This window comes from Xiphophorus couchianus, chromosome 20 (genome assembly GCF_001444195.1).
Source record: "Xiphophorus couchianus chromosome 20, X_couchianus-1.0, whole genome shotgun sequence".
Classification (NCBI taxonomy): domain Eukaryota; kingdom Metazoa; phylum Chordata; class Actinopteri; order Cyprinodontiformes; family Poeciliidae; genus Xiphophorus; species Xiphophorus couchianus.
In genome coordinates, this window is record NC_040247.1 from 18,734,205 (window position 1) to 18,754,247 (window position 20,043).

Genomic DNA, 20,043 nt, shown 5'->3' on the forward strand with positions numbered 1-20,043 from the left:
CTGAGAGGGGACGTTCTTTGGGGGCTCTATTCGGATGGAAGGGTCCCACTCTCCTGGTGGCAGGACAGTCACCTGGTCTAGAAACTCGTCTATCCCTGCTAGCAAGTCGCTTCTGTCCTTTGCCTTGTACGCTACGTTGTGGAAGATCTGAACCAATGAGAAATTAAATAATTAAAGAAAAACGTTGCAGGAAAGATGTTCAGTTTTTCTATCATTGCTGGTTCAGAAGCTGCAATATTTTTGCAAAGGTTTTTCACACCTCTAACTTTTTCATTTTCCTTTGTAATGTACCAACACAAAGTAGTGCATTACAATGATGATGGAAGGAAAATAATAGTAATTAAAAAAAACTGGCGAAAATAATAGTAATAAAAAAAAAACTGGCATGCATTTATACGTATTTACTCGGTTTTGCTATGATACTCAAAAATATAATCTGGTGCAAAACATTTCCCTAAAAAACAAAAAGAAAAGAGAACACAAATTGTGATTACATTGCAAAAAATGCTAAAAAGTTCAATAGAGTGAATAGTTCTTCAGATCTGAAAGGTCTCTTACCTCATCCGTCATAATGGTCGCCATCGAACGTCCAATTTCGTGGTACTGCTGAGCTTTTCCATCAGGGCCCAGAAGGATAAAGAGGAATCTGATTTGGACCAGCAGATAAACCATACTTCATAAACTCTCCCTTGAAAGCTGAATTAACATAAATTTCCAGCAGGGCCTGTGGCTGTCTACCTGGTGGGGATGGGAACCTCAGTGAGTCCAGTGAGAAGAACAGCGGGGGAAAGGCGTACAAACGCAACAATGGGCCTCTCCAGGAAGTCCAGAACACCAACCAGCACATTTGAGGCCTCGGCGCCCTCTGGAATCTTCTTCATAAAGTGCAGGTCAACCTGTAGGAGGAAAAAGAGAAAACTACCAAAATGAAGCATAGATTTAAAATATCCACCTTCATGACTAGAGGTAAAAGGTGCAAACATATTTTGCAGCTAATCGCAATACTGTAATCTGTATTGAGATGAGCATGTGAATATTTTTAAATAACAAATCATATATTTTCCATTACTCATCCATATTAATGAAGTGAATGAGAAATCCTCAGCCGGTCTGTTTACCTTACTGAGGTCGACTTGACTGCTGTCCTGTCCAGCACCGTTCTTGGCTGGTTCCATCGGCAGAGGAGGCTGGGGAGACGTGGCGGACCCTAATGGATGGTAAGGTGTGGGTGTGCATGTATATGATTCACAGAAAACACAGCTGAATCAGAGAAAATATCATTCCAAGAACAAAATGTGAAAAAAATCTCTAAAAGTTAGATTTCTCTGACAGAACGTTGCCAATTTCTTCAATCCTGGAAGCAATGAAGTACTGGAGGGTTACTGCTTGAAGAGGATTCTGTGGTGCCTTTCAAAAAGTATTCATTATTGTAGACTAACACAAAGTAATCAACAACTACAACAATGAAGGGAAATTATAATTTTCAATATCAGTTACAAATAAAAGGTGAAAAGTGTTGCGTTCATTTGCATTTAGCCCCTTTTAATTCGATAGATGAAATCTAGTGTATCCATTTGGCTTCAGAAGTGACATTAGTGGTAATTACAGTCCACCAGTGTGTAAGGAAGCCATAAAACGTACCATCCAAAGGTCGCCACAAGCTGGGCAAAAAACTGCACACCTCCCTGTACTCACTTCCATCAGCACCATGCTGTGGCAACGCCTTTCTTCAGTAGGGATAATGAAACTGGCAGGATTTAATGGGATGGAGCTAAACACACAACAATCCTAGATGAAAACCTTTTAGAGAATGAAATGTAACAGTCAAAGTCCAACCCTAAACCAAGCTGAGAGTCGTGGCAAGACTTAAAAATTGTTGTCCACAAACACTCCATGCAGTGTGTGGTTGTAATGTGACGAAACGTGAAAACATTCAAGGGGTGTGAACACTTTTTCAAAATAATGTAACTTGTGTGTCTGTTGCTTTAGTCCTGCAAAATTAAAACCGCTCCCCACTGATGAGTGTGTGATGAGCCGTACCTACTACTTGAGGCTCAGACTGTTTGCGTGCTCCCTCGGTGATGGAGCGTACCATGGGAATCAGGTTTTTCTTCTTCTCGTTTTGGTGATGGTGTCTCTTCAGCAGAGCCTCACGCACCCTAACTCTGACGGTGTCATCCAGTTCGTGTGAGGCCTCCTGGTGATCCAGAACCATGTCTGCAACACAAATTTGAGACTCACACTGGGCTTGTAAGCAAAAGCAGTTAGGACTTGATTAAATAATATTTATCTAGTTTGCTAAACATGACTGCTTTAGTGTCCTTGGGCAAGGTCTGACATCATATTTTAGAGTCTGAAATCTTCACAATTAGCCCTTTAATTGTTTTCAAATCAAAAAGTTACTTTTAAAATGTCAATTTCTGACACAAAATTAGTTTTTTTAGTTGCACCCCAAGGATGAAATACACAATTTCATATGGCTGACTATCTAGAATCTGTTATGGCACTCTCTAAACAACTGCATTGGATTATGACTGTAAACAGATAATAGACTTATAATAATAAGTTTTTTTTAATAGCAGTTTGTCGAATGGATGTGTTGTCACATGGAAAAGGATGCAAAGGAGCATTTCTTCTAAAATGATCATCTATGCAGATGAAATTCTAACAAACAACTTGCAATGCTGTTACTTAACTTTAAGTAACTGTGTCAGAGGAACAGAGTTTGACAGATGATGCTCTTGGATTAACATTTTGACAGAAACATTGTCAAAACCGTATGTGGACTTATTTTGTGCTTTTAAATCTCTGTGTGCAGTTCCAGTTGGTTAGTTCTCCAATTTACAGTCCCCACAACATTTCTCCTGTCCTTTTTCTCCTTTCTTTACATCACCATAAGAAGACTGTTCCAAAAGTAAGACCACACTTCTTCCACTTTCACTGCATTTAGATATTTTTATATCTTTACACATTCCTTGATTCCAGAAATTAACATGAATTACAGTATAACCAATTATGAACGTTTAGCTCATAAACAACTGAAATGTAAAAGTTGAAAAAATATTAAATTGTACAAGAAATGTTGCAATAGTATAACTTCACCAATCTTTTTCCAATTTCTGTGTTACACCAGTGTTCTCATACATCTGGCTATCTGTCTGTGCTAAGAGCAGCCTATGTGCTGCTGAACCTGAATCAATGCTGCTGACATATGAGACAATATGGACCTGAAGAAGAACAGCTTCTGTCTGTGTCTTACTTGTCCTTTCAAGCTGACTTGTTTAGTCAGCACAAGGCTGTGCATTAGTCTGCTTCCTTTCTTTACCCACAGCCACTAAGAGATTCTCTCACACAAATTTTGTGTGCAGTAAGTGAATTTATTCTGAGCACACTTTAAGATCAGCAATAATGAGCTGACCTCAGTGATACTTTATCAGCCTCTTTAATAAGGACAATGACAATAGAGCAACACAATAACGCCTGCATGCAGTAAGGCCAGGAAGCTTTAAATGCTGCAGGGTTATGTGTATTGACTAAAACTAAAGCTAAAATTGCCTTGCCTTATGTTATGAAGAAGTCTGTTGTTTTCTTGCTCTTTGTTTCTCCATTTCAATGTGTAACTTCAAGAATTATGATGAAAAGTTAATAAAATCAACTCTTATTATCTGTTTAGAAATTAGATTAGAAAGCAAAATAAAGATAAATGCATGAATATAAAAAAAATAGTTAAAGCTTTACTTTTACCTAAGGCAAGACTATGTTTAGCATGGTGTAAAAATGCATTTAACATTTAACAAAGGTGGCTATGCAGTGTATGCAACGCATAGGGGCGCTGGACTAGAGGGGGCGCAAAAACGATGTGGGGATTTTTTTTATATATATAGTCAGCATTTTATGTACTTAACAGCTGTTTGTGTATGAAATGATCAATAACAGAGGAACAGCACTGATTAGGCGCCCCCCTCCCATACAGGCAGCTTGGGCAGCGGCTGAGGCGCGTTTTGTTTTCTTTTAAATTTGTAGTAATGCCTCGACAACAGGGAGCTAAAGATGGGGCGCAGAAAAAACTCCGGGGCCCAAAACAGAAAACGGAAGAGGGAGAAGGATAAAGATGTTGGAGAGACGAAGAAAAGCTTTTCAAAGTGGTTGAAAGACAGAAGGTAAGAAATGTCAGTGTATCAACAAGAGAGTTGTAAATATTCAGGTTAGCTTAAGCTCGCCTACAATGACAGGTGGTTGTTGTTGTCCAATACGGGACGCGATTTATTCCGTATTGCTATAATGTGTGATAGACACACACATCTCAACAATAAGTGTAATAATAATGTCCAAAACAAAACACGGGATATGTTCGCATCCAAAAATATGTAGTTGCGCCCCTGTGAGTGACAATAACATTCTTGAAGAACTCCAACTTGAAAATGCTTTTCTTAACATGACAAACTTTAAGTCACTGCCTGTGTTGGAGTGAATAAAATCTAACATGAGAAACTTTAAGGAAAAACTTATTTAAGCAAGAAAAAGTTGTGGAAAAAAATGTTACACATATACGAGCCTCTGTAGGGACCCATAACTGATAGAGTATGCCTCCTTCCTGTGCCTTAAACTCAAGGCTTATGACCTAACTGTGAAAATGATTGATTATACTCATTTGTCTCTGCAGTTCATTTCTGCTTGTACTCTGCAAGAGCCTTCTGCAGGCAGGGGGTGAGTACAGGTTGTGGGTTTGCAGGCACAGCAGAGAGAAACCAGCTAGCACTTCCAGCAGCTAGCACTGCTGAAGTGCTAGCTGGTCATTGTACAAATTAAGTTAAGCCAAAATAACAACACAAATGTCATTTGTCTTTGACAGTATTTGGACAAATAGGAACGCTAACTTTATAGTGGAATGAAAATGTTTTTCTGTCCAAATTATTTCTGATTTTGGTGTCTGGCATCTAAAGCAAGAGATTATGTAAATAGAAGAAAAAAAAATTATGTGAGAAAGACAAACCTGGAGAGAAAAAAACAAAAGGAATTGAACTTTCAAATGTTCAAAATGTAAATGTTACATGACACCCTTATTGATGTGCTAATTATGACATCGTAACATTTTTTTTTTCACCAATTAGTGTATATGCAACAAACATTACAAACTAACAAAAAGCAAAAAGAGTTATTGATCTTAGCCTCTTTTTTTTACTGTATTTGTAAAAAAACATTAATGAATGGCAAGTAGTTCATGTTTTATATGAATTCAGTTAAAATATTTAGGTACAGAGCCATTAATGTGGATCAGCTCAATTATAACCTCTATGAAGAAAAGTTAGAATATTTCCTATGGTTATGCCCAGTTTATGCAAAACTTTAATGTTAGCTATAATTTTTTTCAATCTTGAACTAAAGAGCTTGTTGAATGTATTGGTGTCCCGGTTTATATCAATAAGTCTCATTTCTACAAAAGGAAAGTTCCAGCAAAGCACATATAAATGCATGTTGTCCATTATTATAATGAAAACTGACTTTTTGCAACATCCATGATCATTTTTTATGTGTCTTCTTTTAGCATTCTGAAGTTGAGATGCTGGTTTACATGTGAAGAGGAAATTTCTCACCTGCTATCTCCTCAATGGAGTCGGCTCGCATGTCTAGCAGCACGCTGCCATTGATGATGCAGCTGCGCAGCTCAAATAAGCTGTGAAGGGAAAGTGTAGCAACGTAAGGTTTGCTCCACCGCTCTCCACCGTCCTCCACATCCTCCTCAAACTTCAGCCACCTGCAACATGAAAACAAACAGCAGATCAAGAGCTTTACCTCAATAGAGACCAGTTTAAATATTTCCATTTTAACCCTTGAATGGTGTTAATATTTTATTTAAAGTAGCACTATATAAACAAACTGGACTGAATACTGAATTGAATCTGGATTCAAGGAAGATGATGTACGAGAGAAGCTTTTGGCTGCTTTAGTTTTACTGCTACCATCAACTCCACTTTTGTTTAACAATGAAAGTACTTCTAGATCACTGCTTCTGTGTTTCTTTTTATTTGTCTGTTTGTTCTGTTAAACCCCCAGTTGGTCGTGACAGATGGCCGCTCAGAGTTAACCTGGTTCTGCCGGAGGTTTCTACCTCGTAACGATACATGCTCAGGGATTGCTGCAGAGCTGCTCATGTTCATTCAGGAGACGTAAATGCTCAGTGACTTGTAAGCCTGTCACAATAAGCAAAGAATCAATTAATCACATGATAAAGTGAATCATTTCCATTCTGATGATTAATATTTTGAAGGGAAATTTTGCTTACACACCATACTTCATTTTATTTATGTTTTTGGTTGCTTGTGGCTTTTATTTCTGGTTTATTTGTAGTTTTTTGTTGAAATATCTTCCATTTGCAGTGTTAAGTTTGTTACTAAATTAAAGTTTATAGGTGTTTGAGAGAGTGAACTTGCATTACTGAAAACAAAACAAAAATATAATCACTTATCACAATAATTACTGGGACAAGTTGTGATTTTATTTTGATGCAGTCAGCTGTGTTTCCTTAGATAATACATGTTTTACCAATTTGAATAATAAACTTTCATTGTTTTATAACGAGGCCTAAACTGTATGTAACTAACTTTGAATCTGTCTCTATTATTTTATTGATGTGTGTGACATGGATTTGTTGAATTGGTGCTATATAAGAGAAATGAAGTGATTTCAACTAATTAGTCATTTAGGGTTTTGCATCAGACCTGATTTTCTTAAACGAAAAACCAGACAACAAAACCAAAAACTCCAAAAGTAATATCTCGATGTGTAGGTGTTTGAACCTGGTTTATCATTTGTTTTGATAATTTCTTAACACTTGCCATTTTAGTTTATTCAGTTGTTTTAGTTATTTTATTCATCTGTCTTGCCCCTTTGTGCTCCAGATTGTAGTTTCTCACATTATTCTTTCCTCCCTTGTTTCTTCTCCGTTGATCTTTCTCCTTTCCTCTTGTCAGCCTGCTTCTCAGCACACCTGCTGTCCATCTCCTCTTCCCCACGTCTCTCTGATTAGCTCCTCTGGTTCCCCTGTCATTTGCCACTCATCAGTGTTTATGTAACATTTCAGTGTTGTTGTTCTCCACTGGGCCTTTCTGTTATTCTTTGTGATACCTCCATTATTTCACCGTCTTTGCTCCATGTCTTGTCTCTTCCTGCTTTTTCCTGCTGTAAATTATCCATTGTTTATGATCTATTTAAGCATTCTGCTTGAAAAATTTCTCTGCACTTGGATTCTCCTTAAAACACATAATGACTAGTAGAGCATCGAACATTTTGTCCACATTGCTAAAATTATTTGACTGGATTGTGACACATTTAGATTCAGGAGGCTTTTTCCTACGTTCAAAGTTGGCTTGTTTTTATTTTATTCTTGAAAGTTTGATCAGTGCAGACCAGATTATTACCAGCAGCAAACTGTAAGGAGAGGTTACTTTCCCTCTCCCATTTTCAATATCGTATCAGAAGATTTACACAATTATTTTAGAGGGGCTTAAAGGCTTGACATTAGCATGTAAATCTGAGATTCTGCTCCCTTTGAAAGTATAGCAGTTTTTGTGCAATTCATCTTCTCACCTTGAGCAATAAATGATTCCCTGAGCTGTATATGTAATAACCAGCTGTACATGTATAGATCTCGTTCTGCCAGCCCTGCAGTGAGACGCTTTATTACAGGCTCTGTTTTCAGCTTCTCCCAGCGGAGACTTCCTGACCTGGCTGTTTCCTTCCACTCGGCATCTTTGCCTTCCTTCACACAGATCTCATCCAGCTCGGTGAACAGCTCATGGGACACGTGCTCGGCATCCTCCTCTGTGCCCAGGATGAACTGGACCCGCTGGGACGGTGTGTCTAATGGAGTGAAAGAATATGAGTGAGGGAGGAAAGAGGGATGTAAAGGTGAAGTTTTGTTCTCAAAGAGAACACAGTCTCTTACGTATTTCATGCCTTTAGATGGCAGCACATTCACTTTCACAAAAGACTCAACATAGAAATCCAATCCTGTTCCTAATTGGGTCATTAGTGGCCTGTCAATTGTTGCCTGAAGTGTAGTGGTCATACAACCATGTGACGAAAATCAGCAGCATTGATCTCAGTGGGAGGAGCCTGTGCATACATGCATACGTGTAACTGTACGAGTCATACAAAACAGTAAAAAGGTTCGCAGATCTTTATATTGATGGAGTGTGTATGGTGGTGTGTGTTACCATGACTGCTGCCAGCTGCCTCACTGTCCTCGCTCTGTTGTGTCGTGATGCTTCCTGCCCTTTTATCTTTCTTGCGGTGGCGGGATCCGTGGGGTTTGTGGTGCCGATGGCTCTGCCTCGGCATCCGAACCCCCACAAACAGAGTCCTGTGTCCTAAAGGGAGAGGTGAAGATTTTATTAACGTTTACTAAAAGATTTTTACCTGCTAGTGTTAGGAATTCGACACGGCTTCTATAAATTGACAGGCTTGGCAAGGAGACCATCGGTCAGAGAACCAGCATACAGGCCAAAGTTAACTCTGGCTGAGGTTTAGAGGTGGGAGAAGTTGTTGACAGATGTGTGAAGCTCTCCATACATCTCACCTTTATGGGCAAATGACAAGAAGAAAGCTAATGCTAACAGAAAGCCACATGACGTTTCTTCAGTGTGGACAGGAAGTCCGGTCAGTTTTTGGGCCGTCAAACAAACGAGTTAAATACAGGGCACCTCTTAAAAAAAGAGAGATATAGGCTGCAAAAAGTTTGAGACTGACTCCATAGTTTTACCTTTGCCTATCAGATATCTCAACAGAATTAGAAAATGAAGAATACCCCTTTGGTTTTTATATTCCCTTTTATTCACATTATTGGCGTTAGTAGATGGTGTAGCTGATAATATCTGACAGTATTTCACAACTGGTGTCAAAGGAAGAGTCTTGAGATGAAGTCTTTCCCTAATGCAGCTCAAACTACAAAGTTTGTCTTTATAAGTGTGACTTTTTGGCCATTTTTACAAGTGCATGTAACATTCTATTTCCCACTGTGTTTAAATTCAACAATTCATATGCTTGTAAAAATTAAGGTGCAGATATTAGAAGATATTGGAAAACTATCTATTTCTATTTTTTCACCTTTCAAAATTCCAACAAAATAGTTTGTGGTTGCACTGTGATGACTAAAACGGCTGAATTGGACAGCATGTAATTGGATCTACAATAGACCCTTTTTATACAAGGCTAGTTATTGTGAATGAGCATCACATAAATAAAGCTAAACAGAGCTGAATGGAGCTGAACAAGAGAGAAAACGGGAAACTAAACAAGGCAAGAGGAGGATGAGTGGAATCAAGAGCTGCATGTGTGAGTCAGCTTCATTTGGACTCGCTAGATTAGAGATGTGGCTGAGTCAACAAATTAATTTATTAAGATGCAGCCAAACTGCAGCCTGTTTGTGAAATATATCTCTGCTTTTAGTTTTACATTAAGGAGTTTAGCTTAAGCACACTTGTTTAAACGAGCTCTTCACAGTTGATTTCTCCAAATGGGTGTTCAAAAACACCAAACAAAACTAAACAAAAAACCCAGCAGACCAGGTCAGGACTGGATAAAGAGAGAGAACAGATTAGAAGAACAATGTAAAACACAGTCACTCCCACATCTATGCTTTGACCTGAAGCTCCACAGAGAAAGGAGATCCATAGTCCATAATAATTTAGTCTAATATTGCTGTTCTTCTCATTTTGATATTTATGTGATATAAAACAATTTTGTGGTTATGTGCAAACATAAGCATTACTAATAAACAAATTGGGCCTGATTGGGTCGCAGGCTGAGGTGGCAGACAGTTCTGGCTCGAGTGTTTTCAGCTGAGTCCTGAGGAAACAAGGACCGGAAATCCTCCCTTCTGTTCTAAATTATGTAAAATGACACATTATCTCTGTGTTCCAGTAACACAAAGAATGAAGTGGTACTGTATTCCTCTAGAAAGTGTGGGAGGAAAAAAATGCAGTTTATAAGTTGAAATCAGAGCCACTATGCTTTTTTTTGCTTCTCTGAACAAATTAATTTGTTTTCCCAGACATGAAAATGCCTGTGTATGGTATCTTTATTTATAGAACAATCTGCCAGATGAACCACAAAGAAAAACCAATGCATACCCCCAGGAAGAGATGACCACCAGACATTTCAATGCAATTTTCCAAATGTAAATAGTTCTCACCTTCCAGCTCCTCTTTCTCATAGTGAATGTTCATCACTGAGCTGGTTCCTCCCTGGTCCACCACCACTTCCTCATCAGGCCTCTGACAGACGCACACAGAACAGAACGCATACAGCATGAAGTCAAAGTTCATATTTGTTCTTTCTGGAGCAGACAACACATTGTTTTACTGCAGAATAACATCAAATGGACATTATTATAACTTCGAAAGAGTTAAAAAGCTTTGAAAGGTGCCCTAACAGGTTGAGACTCGATGTTTTGATCCAAACTGTTCCCTTGCAGCCTGTTTAGGTTTGTTGTTCTGCTGGAAGGCGAATGTCTACTTTAGTTTAAAATTTTTGCTGGCTCTAACGTGATTTTTTCAAGAATTTCTCTGTATTTAGCTCCATACATCTTTCCATCAAGTATGACCAGCTTCATTGTCTCTACAATGCTTTGAAGAGAAGCATTGTATTAGTTTTCCACTTCACATGTTTTGCATGCAGACCAAAATGCTGAAAATGTCATTTTGCCTTCTTCCAGATGTTTGATGTCCCCGCTTGTTAAAAAAAAAAAAAAAAAAACTTTGTATGGCTTCGTTTCAATAATATCTTTCCTGTTGCGACTCGTTCAACAGGGCCATATTTGGCAGTGCATGACATGTAGTCGTCCTGTTAGCAGATCATCCCCCCCTGGACTATATGCACAGCTTGTATGCTATGTGAAACACTTTACATTTTCAAATGATGGGTCAAAAGGTGCATTTGTGAAATGTTGAAGGCATGGGATAAAGTTTCATTACCTAACTGCTTTAATCTTCTCCATAACATTATTCCTGTGTGTTTGGTCTTTACTAATGTTCTCTAACAAACCTCTGAGGCCTTTGCAGAACAGCTTCACTTATTCTGAGATTCAAACTACACTGCTCAAAAAAATAAACGGAAAACTCAAATAACACATCCTAGATCTGAATGAAAGAAATATTCTCATTGAATACTTTGTTCTGTACGAAGTTGAATGTGCTGACAACAAAATCACACAAAAATCATCAATGGAAATCAAATTTATTAACCAATGGAAGCCTGGATTTGGAGCCACACACAAAATTAAAGTGAAATAACACTACACGCTGATCCAACTTTAATGTAATGTCCTTAAAACAAGTCAAAATGAGGCTCAGTATTGTGTGTGGCCTCCACGTGCCTGTATGACCTCCCTACAATGCCTGGGCATGCTCCTGATGAGGTGGTGGATGGTCTCCTGAGGGATCTCCTCCCAGACCTGGACTAAAGCATCCGCCAACTCCTGGACAGTCTGTGGTGCAACGTGATGTTGGTGGATGGAGCGAGACATGATGTCCCAGATGTGCTCAATCGGATTCAGGTCTGGGGAACGGGCTGGCCAGTCCATAGCTTCAATGCCTTCATCTTGTAGGAACTGCTGACACACTCCAGCCACATGAGGTCTAGCATTGTCCTGCATTAGGAGGAACCCAGGGCCAACCGCACCAGCATATGGTCTCACAAGGGGTCTGAGGATCTCATCTCGGTACCTAATGGCAGTCAGGCTACCTCTGGTTAGCACATGGAGGGCTGTGCGGCCCTCCAAAGAAATGCCACCCCACACCATTACTGACCCACTGCCAAACCGGTCATGCTGAAGGATGTTGCAGACAGCAGACCGCTCTCCACGGCGTCTCCAGACTCTGTCACGTCTGTCACATGTGCTCAGTGTGAACCTGCTTTCATCTGTGAAGAGCACAAGGCGCCAGTGGCGAATTTGCCAATCCTGGTGTTCTCTGGCAAATGCCAAGCATCCTGCACGGTGTTGGGCTGTGAGCACAACCCCCATCTGTGGACGTCGGGCCCTCATACCATCCTCATGGAGTTGGTTTCTAACCGTTTGTGCAGACACATGCACATTTGTGGCCTGCTGGAGGTCATTTTGCAGGGCTCTGGCAGTGCTCCTCCTGTTCCTTCTTGCACAAAGGCGGAGGTAGCGGTCCTGCTGCTGGGTTGTTGCCCTCCTACGGCCTCCTCCACGTCTCCTGGTGTACTGGCCTGTCTCCTGGTAGCGCCTCCAGCCTCTGGACACTACGCTGACAGACACAGCAAACCTTCTTGCCACAGCTCGCATTGATGTGCCATCCTGGATGAGCTGCACTACCTGAGCCACTTGTGTGGGTTGTGGAGTCCGTCTCATGCTACCACGAGTGTGAAAGCACCACCAACATTCAAAACTGACCAAAACATCAGCCAGACAGCATAGGTACTGAGAAGTGGTCTGTGGTCCCAACTGCAGAACCACTCCTTTATTGAGTGTGTCTTGCTAATTGCCAATAATTTCCACCTGTTGTCTATTCCATTTGCACAACAGCAGGTGAAATTGATTGTCAATCAGTGTTGCTTCCTAAGTGGACAGTTTGATTTCACAGAAGTTTGATTTACTTGGAGTTATATTGTGTTGTTTAAGTGTTTCCTTTATTTTTTTGAGCAGTGTATATTTAATGTCCATCAAGTGGACATTATTATAACTTCGAAAGAGTTAAAAAGCTTTGAAAGATGCCCCGAAAGTTTGAAACTTGATGCTTTGATCCGAACTGTTCCCTTGCAGCCTGTTTAGGTTTGTTGTTCTGCTGGAAGGTCCACTTTAGTTTAAAATATTTGCTGGCTCTAATGTGATTTTTTTCACTTAATTAGATAATCTCTGAAGTCGATTTTCACAGAATTTTATTCAGAATAAAGGGGACTGAATACAAATGTTGACCGCACTTTTTAAAACAATGCATCACTTACCTTCCACTTATCAATCATGTGTTTGTGATTGTGGACGTCACTGTCCAGATGTTTCCTGACACTATTTTTTACACAAGCCTTTGAAGTAGAAGAATCATTTCCAGACAGTCTACGCTCTGTGTGTCTTGTGGATACATTTTAAAGGCCTTGCAGTAATTAATAACAAACTACAGACAAATAGATGTCATTTGTAACAACAGGACGAGTCATTTGGAAAATGGACAGGGCTCTGCTATCCAGGGTCAAACAAATCAAATTAGCAGAGCGCCACATCAGTCAGCTGGACTGCTGCAGAATGCTACTGCAGATGGTTTAACTATCTGGTGACAAGGATTTCTCAGAAACGCTGCAGTCTGTACAGGTCTTATGACAGTCATAGTAGGATGATGTTAAAACTTCATAGTGCCTGTGGAGTTGCTGTGTGATTGTGGTGACTCTGCACTGCCTTCATGTATAATGTTCAAAAGAGTTCATATTTAAAAAGCCAAATGTTTAAAATGGTTAGAGGTGTTACTAGTAGAGTTAATAGGCACAAAGAAAAACAGGAGAAAGTAGACCTACATGTTAGAAAATGTAAATACAGGCAATGTCTTTAACTGCAGCCAATAATTCAATTAATGCTTAAAAGTGTAAGCTGCTCAGTTCACTGAGAGCAAATCTTGCACTGCAGCTTCACACTCTTAAATCTCCAGAGAGGCGCTTTGCAGCTGGTCTGAGGTTTATCTTTTAAAGTAGATTCCTGTGGTCTTTGCTTTCTCCATTTTTCACACATCATGCCCTGAAATCTCACCTTTGACAACACATTTATGATGACATTTGTTCTGATGTCTCCTTAGGAAGCAAACCATTCTCACAGTTTTTCGTCTTTAACTTATCTGAATACTCATGCTCCTTGTATGAGGTTTTACTTTACAAATCAAGAAATGTGACATCCATACACATGCACTGAAATATACTGGTTGTTTACATACTTCTTTTTCTATCTCTTCTCCTTTGTTGTAACATACAGTTTTATAACCAAGGGACAAGTCAGTAATCTACATCATTCTGCACAATAATTGCTACACTGGTAAAGATACAAACTCCTTCAGATCCACATATTAATCATGCAAAGATGCCACCATGTGCTGCAGTTATTAGACACAGCTTCAGATATTTGCTCTGAATGTAAAAATGGTCAGGTTTAAGTGAAAAGTTAGTAATGCTTTTTTTTTCATTTTGAGACTGCTGGAGGACCAAAACTGATATAATAAAAAATAAAAGCATAAATATATATTTAGTTTTTCCTTGACCTTACACATGTGCTGTAAAGAAATTTATATATTTTGTTATTCCTTTCCTTTGTACATGTGCTGTCATCAAAAGATTTATATACATTTTTCTTTTCCTTACAGCTCTCAGCTCAGCAACTTTATTAGAAAATAATTTAGTATTTTTCCTCTGCAGAATGTATGTTTCAGTTAGCGGCTCTCAAACTCAGAGGTTCACTCTCAGGGTTTTCATAGTTTGGACGAAGTGGCCGCTAAGCAACACCACAACCTACACAAGTATTGTCGCTGACTGAACAAACTCAAATCCACCAAAACCTTTTTGCTCACCATTAAGATGTGATAGCTGTAAGTCAATGATTTCAATATGTTAGATTGAAATAATCAGACTTCAATCTAACAGAGCACCTCTGAGATGTGGTGGAAAAGAAAATGTATGTCATAGGTGTGCATGCATTTTTCCCATACCTGTGCTTTGCTGAATGCCCCTAGACAAGGCACTAAACTTTATGTTGCCTAGTGATTAGTGCAGGGGTGGGCAACTCCAGGCCTCGAGGGCCGGACTCCTGCAACTTTTAGATGCATCTCCACTTCAACACACCTGAGTCAAATAATGAGGTCATTAGCAGGACTCTGGAGAACCTGACTGCACTTGGGAGGTGATTCAGCTGCTGGATTCAAGTGTGTTGGACCAGGGAGACTTGCAAGAGTTGCAGGACACCGGCCCTCGAGGACCAGGATTGCCCACCCCTGGATTAGTGTATGAATATATGAATCTGTGTTTGTGATTGTGTGAGTCTAGCTGTAGGGTAAAGTGTAGAAAAATATAAAGCTTTGTCTTTTTAAAAAAAAAATATAATCAACATGAAAACATGAAAGTGATAAAGAATTTGCTTAGAAGTATATATGAATTCCCAGAAGGAACAAACAGACTTTTTAGGGTCAAGACTTTGTTTTAAGATTTTGGAAAAGTGCTGGGTAGCATCTCTATATATTACATTTTTTGTTTTTGTTTTTGAACACCACCTTCTATCACGAGGACATAATGTTTGTCAAATTTTCAAATCTAGCTTCATGGTCCCCATAGCTCCACCTAATTCGCAGGCTTGTTCCATCTGGAGCTGCTTTCGTGCTTTCTTTCTCATCCACAAAGCACCATATAAGTGCATTGGGATTTCATTTTCTTTCCATGACTGAGCACTTCATTATCCCAAGAGGTTCTGCCGTTTAAAGAATAAAGCTTCTTAATTAGAAAGGCATACTTTGGCCACAGTCTGAATTTGATTTGTGGTTTTATACAGAAGAGGAAAGTGTGGCAGCAGAAAAAGTATGTATTTCCAACTCAGCACAATGTAATAAATTTGAACAAACTCTACTTCCACGTGATATTCATGCATCAGAATAACAGGCAGCAGTTAATGCTTAGGGGAAATGGCACCACACAAACACAAACACGATTTCCCAATACATTTAAAGTCTTTTTGAAACGAGTGCACTAAAGTCTTAGTTATTTGAGTTTTCATGTCCTTGTCAAGATCTGCATTTTCTGTAATGTTTTGAATTTAGGTTTTGTCTGTTTTTAGTTATTATTGGATATTCCTCCTATAGTTTTTGGTTCATGTTTCCTTAGGCCCGGACTGCAAGGCAGGATTAGTGATTCATTGAGGTAAAACAGTGTTTGCAATAACTGCCAATGAGTCATTTGCATCATGGCGGAGGAATTTTGGTCCAGTCTAATCAGGAAAACGTCTTTATTTCAGCTCAATTTGAGGGTGTTTGAGCATGGACAACTTTCTCCTTCAATGTTTCCTGCAAGAGAGCAGGATTCATGGTTCCATCATTTATGGCATGTTGTCCAGGTTTTGAAGCAGAAAAGTAGTCCCAGACAATCACCATGTTTCACTGTCTGGATGATGCTCTTATTTTGAAATGCTGTTAGGTCTATGTATGATGAACCAGGATGCATCTTCCTGAAGTTTGTGTTGCCAGGACACAGAACATCTCCCTCAATCTGTATCCTCAACATTATACTGCAGAGACGTTTTTATGCAAATTTGAGTCTTGGAGTAATTTGGTAGGCCATCGCTTCTGGGAAGGTTTTTCATTCTTCAATGTCTTCTTCATTTGTGAATAATAAAAGTGAAAAAATAAGTTTGCTTCAAACCTCCTAATTGTGATTGGTTCTTTTAATGAGCTTTCACACTCCAGGGTCAGTAACCTCCGGAGCCCTTTAGGGGATATGGGGATTTTTTTTTTCTTTTGCGTTCCCTCGCAAAACTTTTGCCATTTTCATGTGAAGTTCCCTCCCAAACTTACACAAACAGACATAAACATGCAGTGAATAAATCATTTAAAAAAAATTTTTTTTTGCACCAAAGAGTTAATAATAAACACGTTTTTACTGAGGTTATTTAAATGTGTAAATTTTAAATCAACATTTGTGACTGTCTACAAAATAGACCAGCAAATATTGCAGTAAGCATATTGCGAGGGAATGCAAAAGAAAATTTTTCCCCATATCCCTTAAAGCTCAGCAGTAACCAGACGATGAAACCCAGCTTTGTTTTAAAAGTTAAACAGGATTTTCAACATTGAGCAGCTGTCCAACGGTTATCTATCTTGCCATATCCACTTATAGAAAAGTGCACATATTTCTTCATACTTTTCTGCTGAATCAAGTAATTTACTTTAGTCATAATGTCACTGTCTCTTTTTCTATAGTGAAGGACAAGCTGACCACCTGGGAATTAAACTTACCTTATCTAGGAGTAATCTTAAATGGCTAAGTTGTAAATTTATAAGACAAATTAAAGTAAATCGTAGCTTCATTTTCACTATTGAGCATTCAGCATCTCGGGTTCAGTGAACCATCTGCAAAGCATAGCCAGAGAGTAGGCAATGTATTTATTAGCTCACTGCATTGATTCAGAAACCACATGTTGGTAAGTCTGCCTCATGGTGTTTTATGTTGCTTTTAGATGAGTTTATGCCTTTAACCGCCATTTTACCTTGAGGTCACTTTCTTCATAGCTCAACCTTACTGAACTCACCATAATTCATTTAGAAAGGAACACATCTATCACTCAAGTGTCACAGTGTAAGAAATCTTTCATAACTGAATTGTGACCAGTCTTGCAATAATTATTTTTTGCTTACATTTTACCTACATAAACAGCAAGTTATCTTTAATTCTAGATCAGTAAAAGCATCACATTCTGATTTCGAGCAGTTTTACCAACCAGTCAAATCTGTCTGTATCTCTGAAATTGTAGTCCAGATTCTCCTTCAAAACACAATGGTGTTATCAGTATCTGGTGAACCTTGGCTCCTGCGTATTGTTTTCCAAATTAAGCTTGAGGCATCAGAATTAGAGCTTTACCAAGTTACACTGATGCTCTGCAGGAGGGAGCAGATAAAAAAGCAACTCTAAAAGCTTTCCGTCCCAGAATGGGTGGCAGCGTATCACATCTGATCAATTTGGATCAATTTGGTCTAAATAAAGGGAAGAAAGAAATGGAGGAAGAAGAAGGCTAAAACTCTGTGTAACTATTAGGTAATGGAAAAGCAAACAAGACAGTAACAAATGTAATTCCTTATGCCATTATCTAATTGTGTGGTCCATATATCCATTCATCCGTCATTGTCAAGTTGGTTTTGTACTGGCAAACTAAAAATAGTTAATAAAGGAGAGGACTTTGGTCACTTTAAAGTAAATAAGTGTGGAATTTTAAAACGATAAATAGGAGCGCTGCTGGATGTTGCATTTTTCTTTACATATTAGTTATGAGGCCCGCAGTTATACGGGTCACAGTTCAGCAACACCTTCTTAACCACATGTTCATGTAAGTGAGCGGTTTTTTTTAGCAGGTTAATGGTTCCCTGTCATTCACATCTTACTTTCCCTTGTGCCACATTAAGTATTTTAGCTAAGCTCATAATGCACTTCTAAGGTTTTGTTTGTCTCTGCTGCTGAACACATCTGTGACCCTCAAAGCATGAACACTCGCAGGGAAAATAATCTGTGTGTCGCCACCAGATTCTATCACCTGGCAACCGTCCTTTTTGTCTTCCCTCTTGTCCTTAGCTGGATATCAGCAGCAGCCTTTGGATGTGGTTTATGACTCATGCAGATTAGTGCCTCCGTGCCACAGAACTCACACAGAGCTGGATCCAAAATGGCTGCATGCCCTTGAGGTTCTGCCCTTTATGGGCATACTGGAGCCAACAGGGGCGCATACACACAGGAGACGCCTTGTTACCAGAGAAAATCATGTGATACAGGGAGGAATTGAAGACAAACTGTGATGTGGATTCAAAGAGATTAAACTTAGGAAAACTGTATTCTCAATAAAGGCATCCTGCTCCGTCTATTTTTACCAGAACATCACACGCTGATTTTAATACTTAATTATTATTTGAAGATTATGTAACTTTCATTGGTCTGAATTTAGCTAAATTAAAGGTTGCTCAACACAAACATTTGAACAATTGTAAGAAAGTCATGAAAGAAATTTGTTTTTAAAAATGCTTAAAGGTGATTGATGCTTTTCCATTTGAAGCTTTCATTCATGTTTTTCACACTTGCTGTAATTTGGAGGGTTAATCATAAACATTTCAGTATTCATACAAACATACATAACCTTTAACTTTTACCGTCTTCAGTTGCATATTCACATTTGAGTTGATTGTTTGTGGTCTAATTTACTATGCCTTGCAAAATGGTTGTTGGAAACAAAAGCTTTAATGTATTTGATTGGGATTTTTATGCAACAGTCCAACATAAAGTAGCACATAGTTTTAACGTGAAAGGAAAATGCTACATGATTTCCATGTTACTATAGAATATCTTAAATGTGTGGTGTGCAACAAAACAAAGGCCTAGTGGCTTTCAGAAGGCACCCCCGCTTCAGCGTTCTGATTAAAACAACAAAATAAAACCATGTTTTCCTTCAACTCCACAGTTATGCACTGCTTTCTGTTAAAGTGTCAATAGAAACATGGTAGCTTGTGGTTGCAACATAATTAAATGTGAGAAGGATACAGCTAACTTTTCTGTTAACCATCTTTCTTTTTGTATGATGCATCTTTGGGCCCACAACACTGACTCCTAGGATGGCTTTAGACTGTCTCATCTCAAGTCTCAGCATGTGAGAGCCAAAAATAGAGCAATGCCATCAATCACCAAGAGATTCAAGATGTACAGTGTTTTCCAGAAAAGCACAACCCCCTAAAAATATGTTGGATTCCCAGAATGGTAATGAAAAGTAAAGTTACACAAGTGTCCTATTTTTGATACTGAAAAATCTCCCATTCATGCATAAAAAACATGCATAACATTCACACAGGGATTTTGACAGAAGAACTAAAGAACTGATACACAGTAAGAAAATGAGGAGCATTTGTTACATAATTCACAAAAATTCTCCCTTGTGAGTTTATGTTTTATTGTAAAAAATATTTTCTTGTCAATTTCCTTCCTTCAGCCTCACTTCCTGGAATTTTATATTTGTTGAAAAACAATATTGCCAACAATGCAAACGGAGAGTCCGGCCGCATTAAAGTAAAACACATTCAACTGGTTGAGCAACAACAATTTGCATCCCTGTGTCCCGACTAAGTGGGGCAATCGATGTGTTGCATCAAAACGTCCTCACACTCTATACGCACCATGAGAGGAACCAAGCTGCAGACAACACTTTTACACTGAATAATTATTTATGCTATATCTATGTGCAATGTCAAACAGCAGGTAAGAAGCACTGAAATTAATATTTGCTATCCAGGTGTTGGGACATTACCTGTCTTCCCT

At 38.9% G+C, this 20,043-nt stretch overlaps 1 protein-coding gene across 3 annotated transcripts in view; it reads right to left on the reverse strand.

Moving 5' to 3' along the window:
• slc4a8 (solute carrier family 4 member 8) overlaps nt 1–20,043 on the reverse strand; it is a 41,521-nt gene that overhangs the window by 14,455 nt on the left and 7,023 nt on the right. For all 3 annotated transcript variants that reach the window (XR_003593624.1, XM_028003096.1, XM_028003095.1), the window contains exons 2-10: nt 10,193–10,274; nt 8,217–8,369; nt 7,725–7,860; nt 5,595–5,755; nt 2,041–2,217; nt 1,119–1,207; nt 739–896; nt 559–646; nt 1–147 (exon numbers count right to left, since the gene is read on the reverse strand). Coding sequence is in view for 2 of the 3 variants with exons in the window: in XM_028003096.1 (XP_027858897.1) it covers nt 1–147; nt 559–646; nt 739–896; nt 1,119–1,207; nt 2,041–2,217; nt 5,595–5,755; nt 7,725–7,860; nt 8,217–8,369; nt 10,193–10,274 (1,191 nt within the window). In the remaining variant the exon portion in view is untranslated. The remainder of the gene's footprint in view (nt 148–558; nt 647–738; nt 897–1,118; nt 1,208–2,040; nt 2,218–5,594; nt 5,756–7,724; nt 7,861–8,216; nt 8,370–10,192; nt 10,275–20,043) is intronic.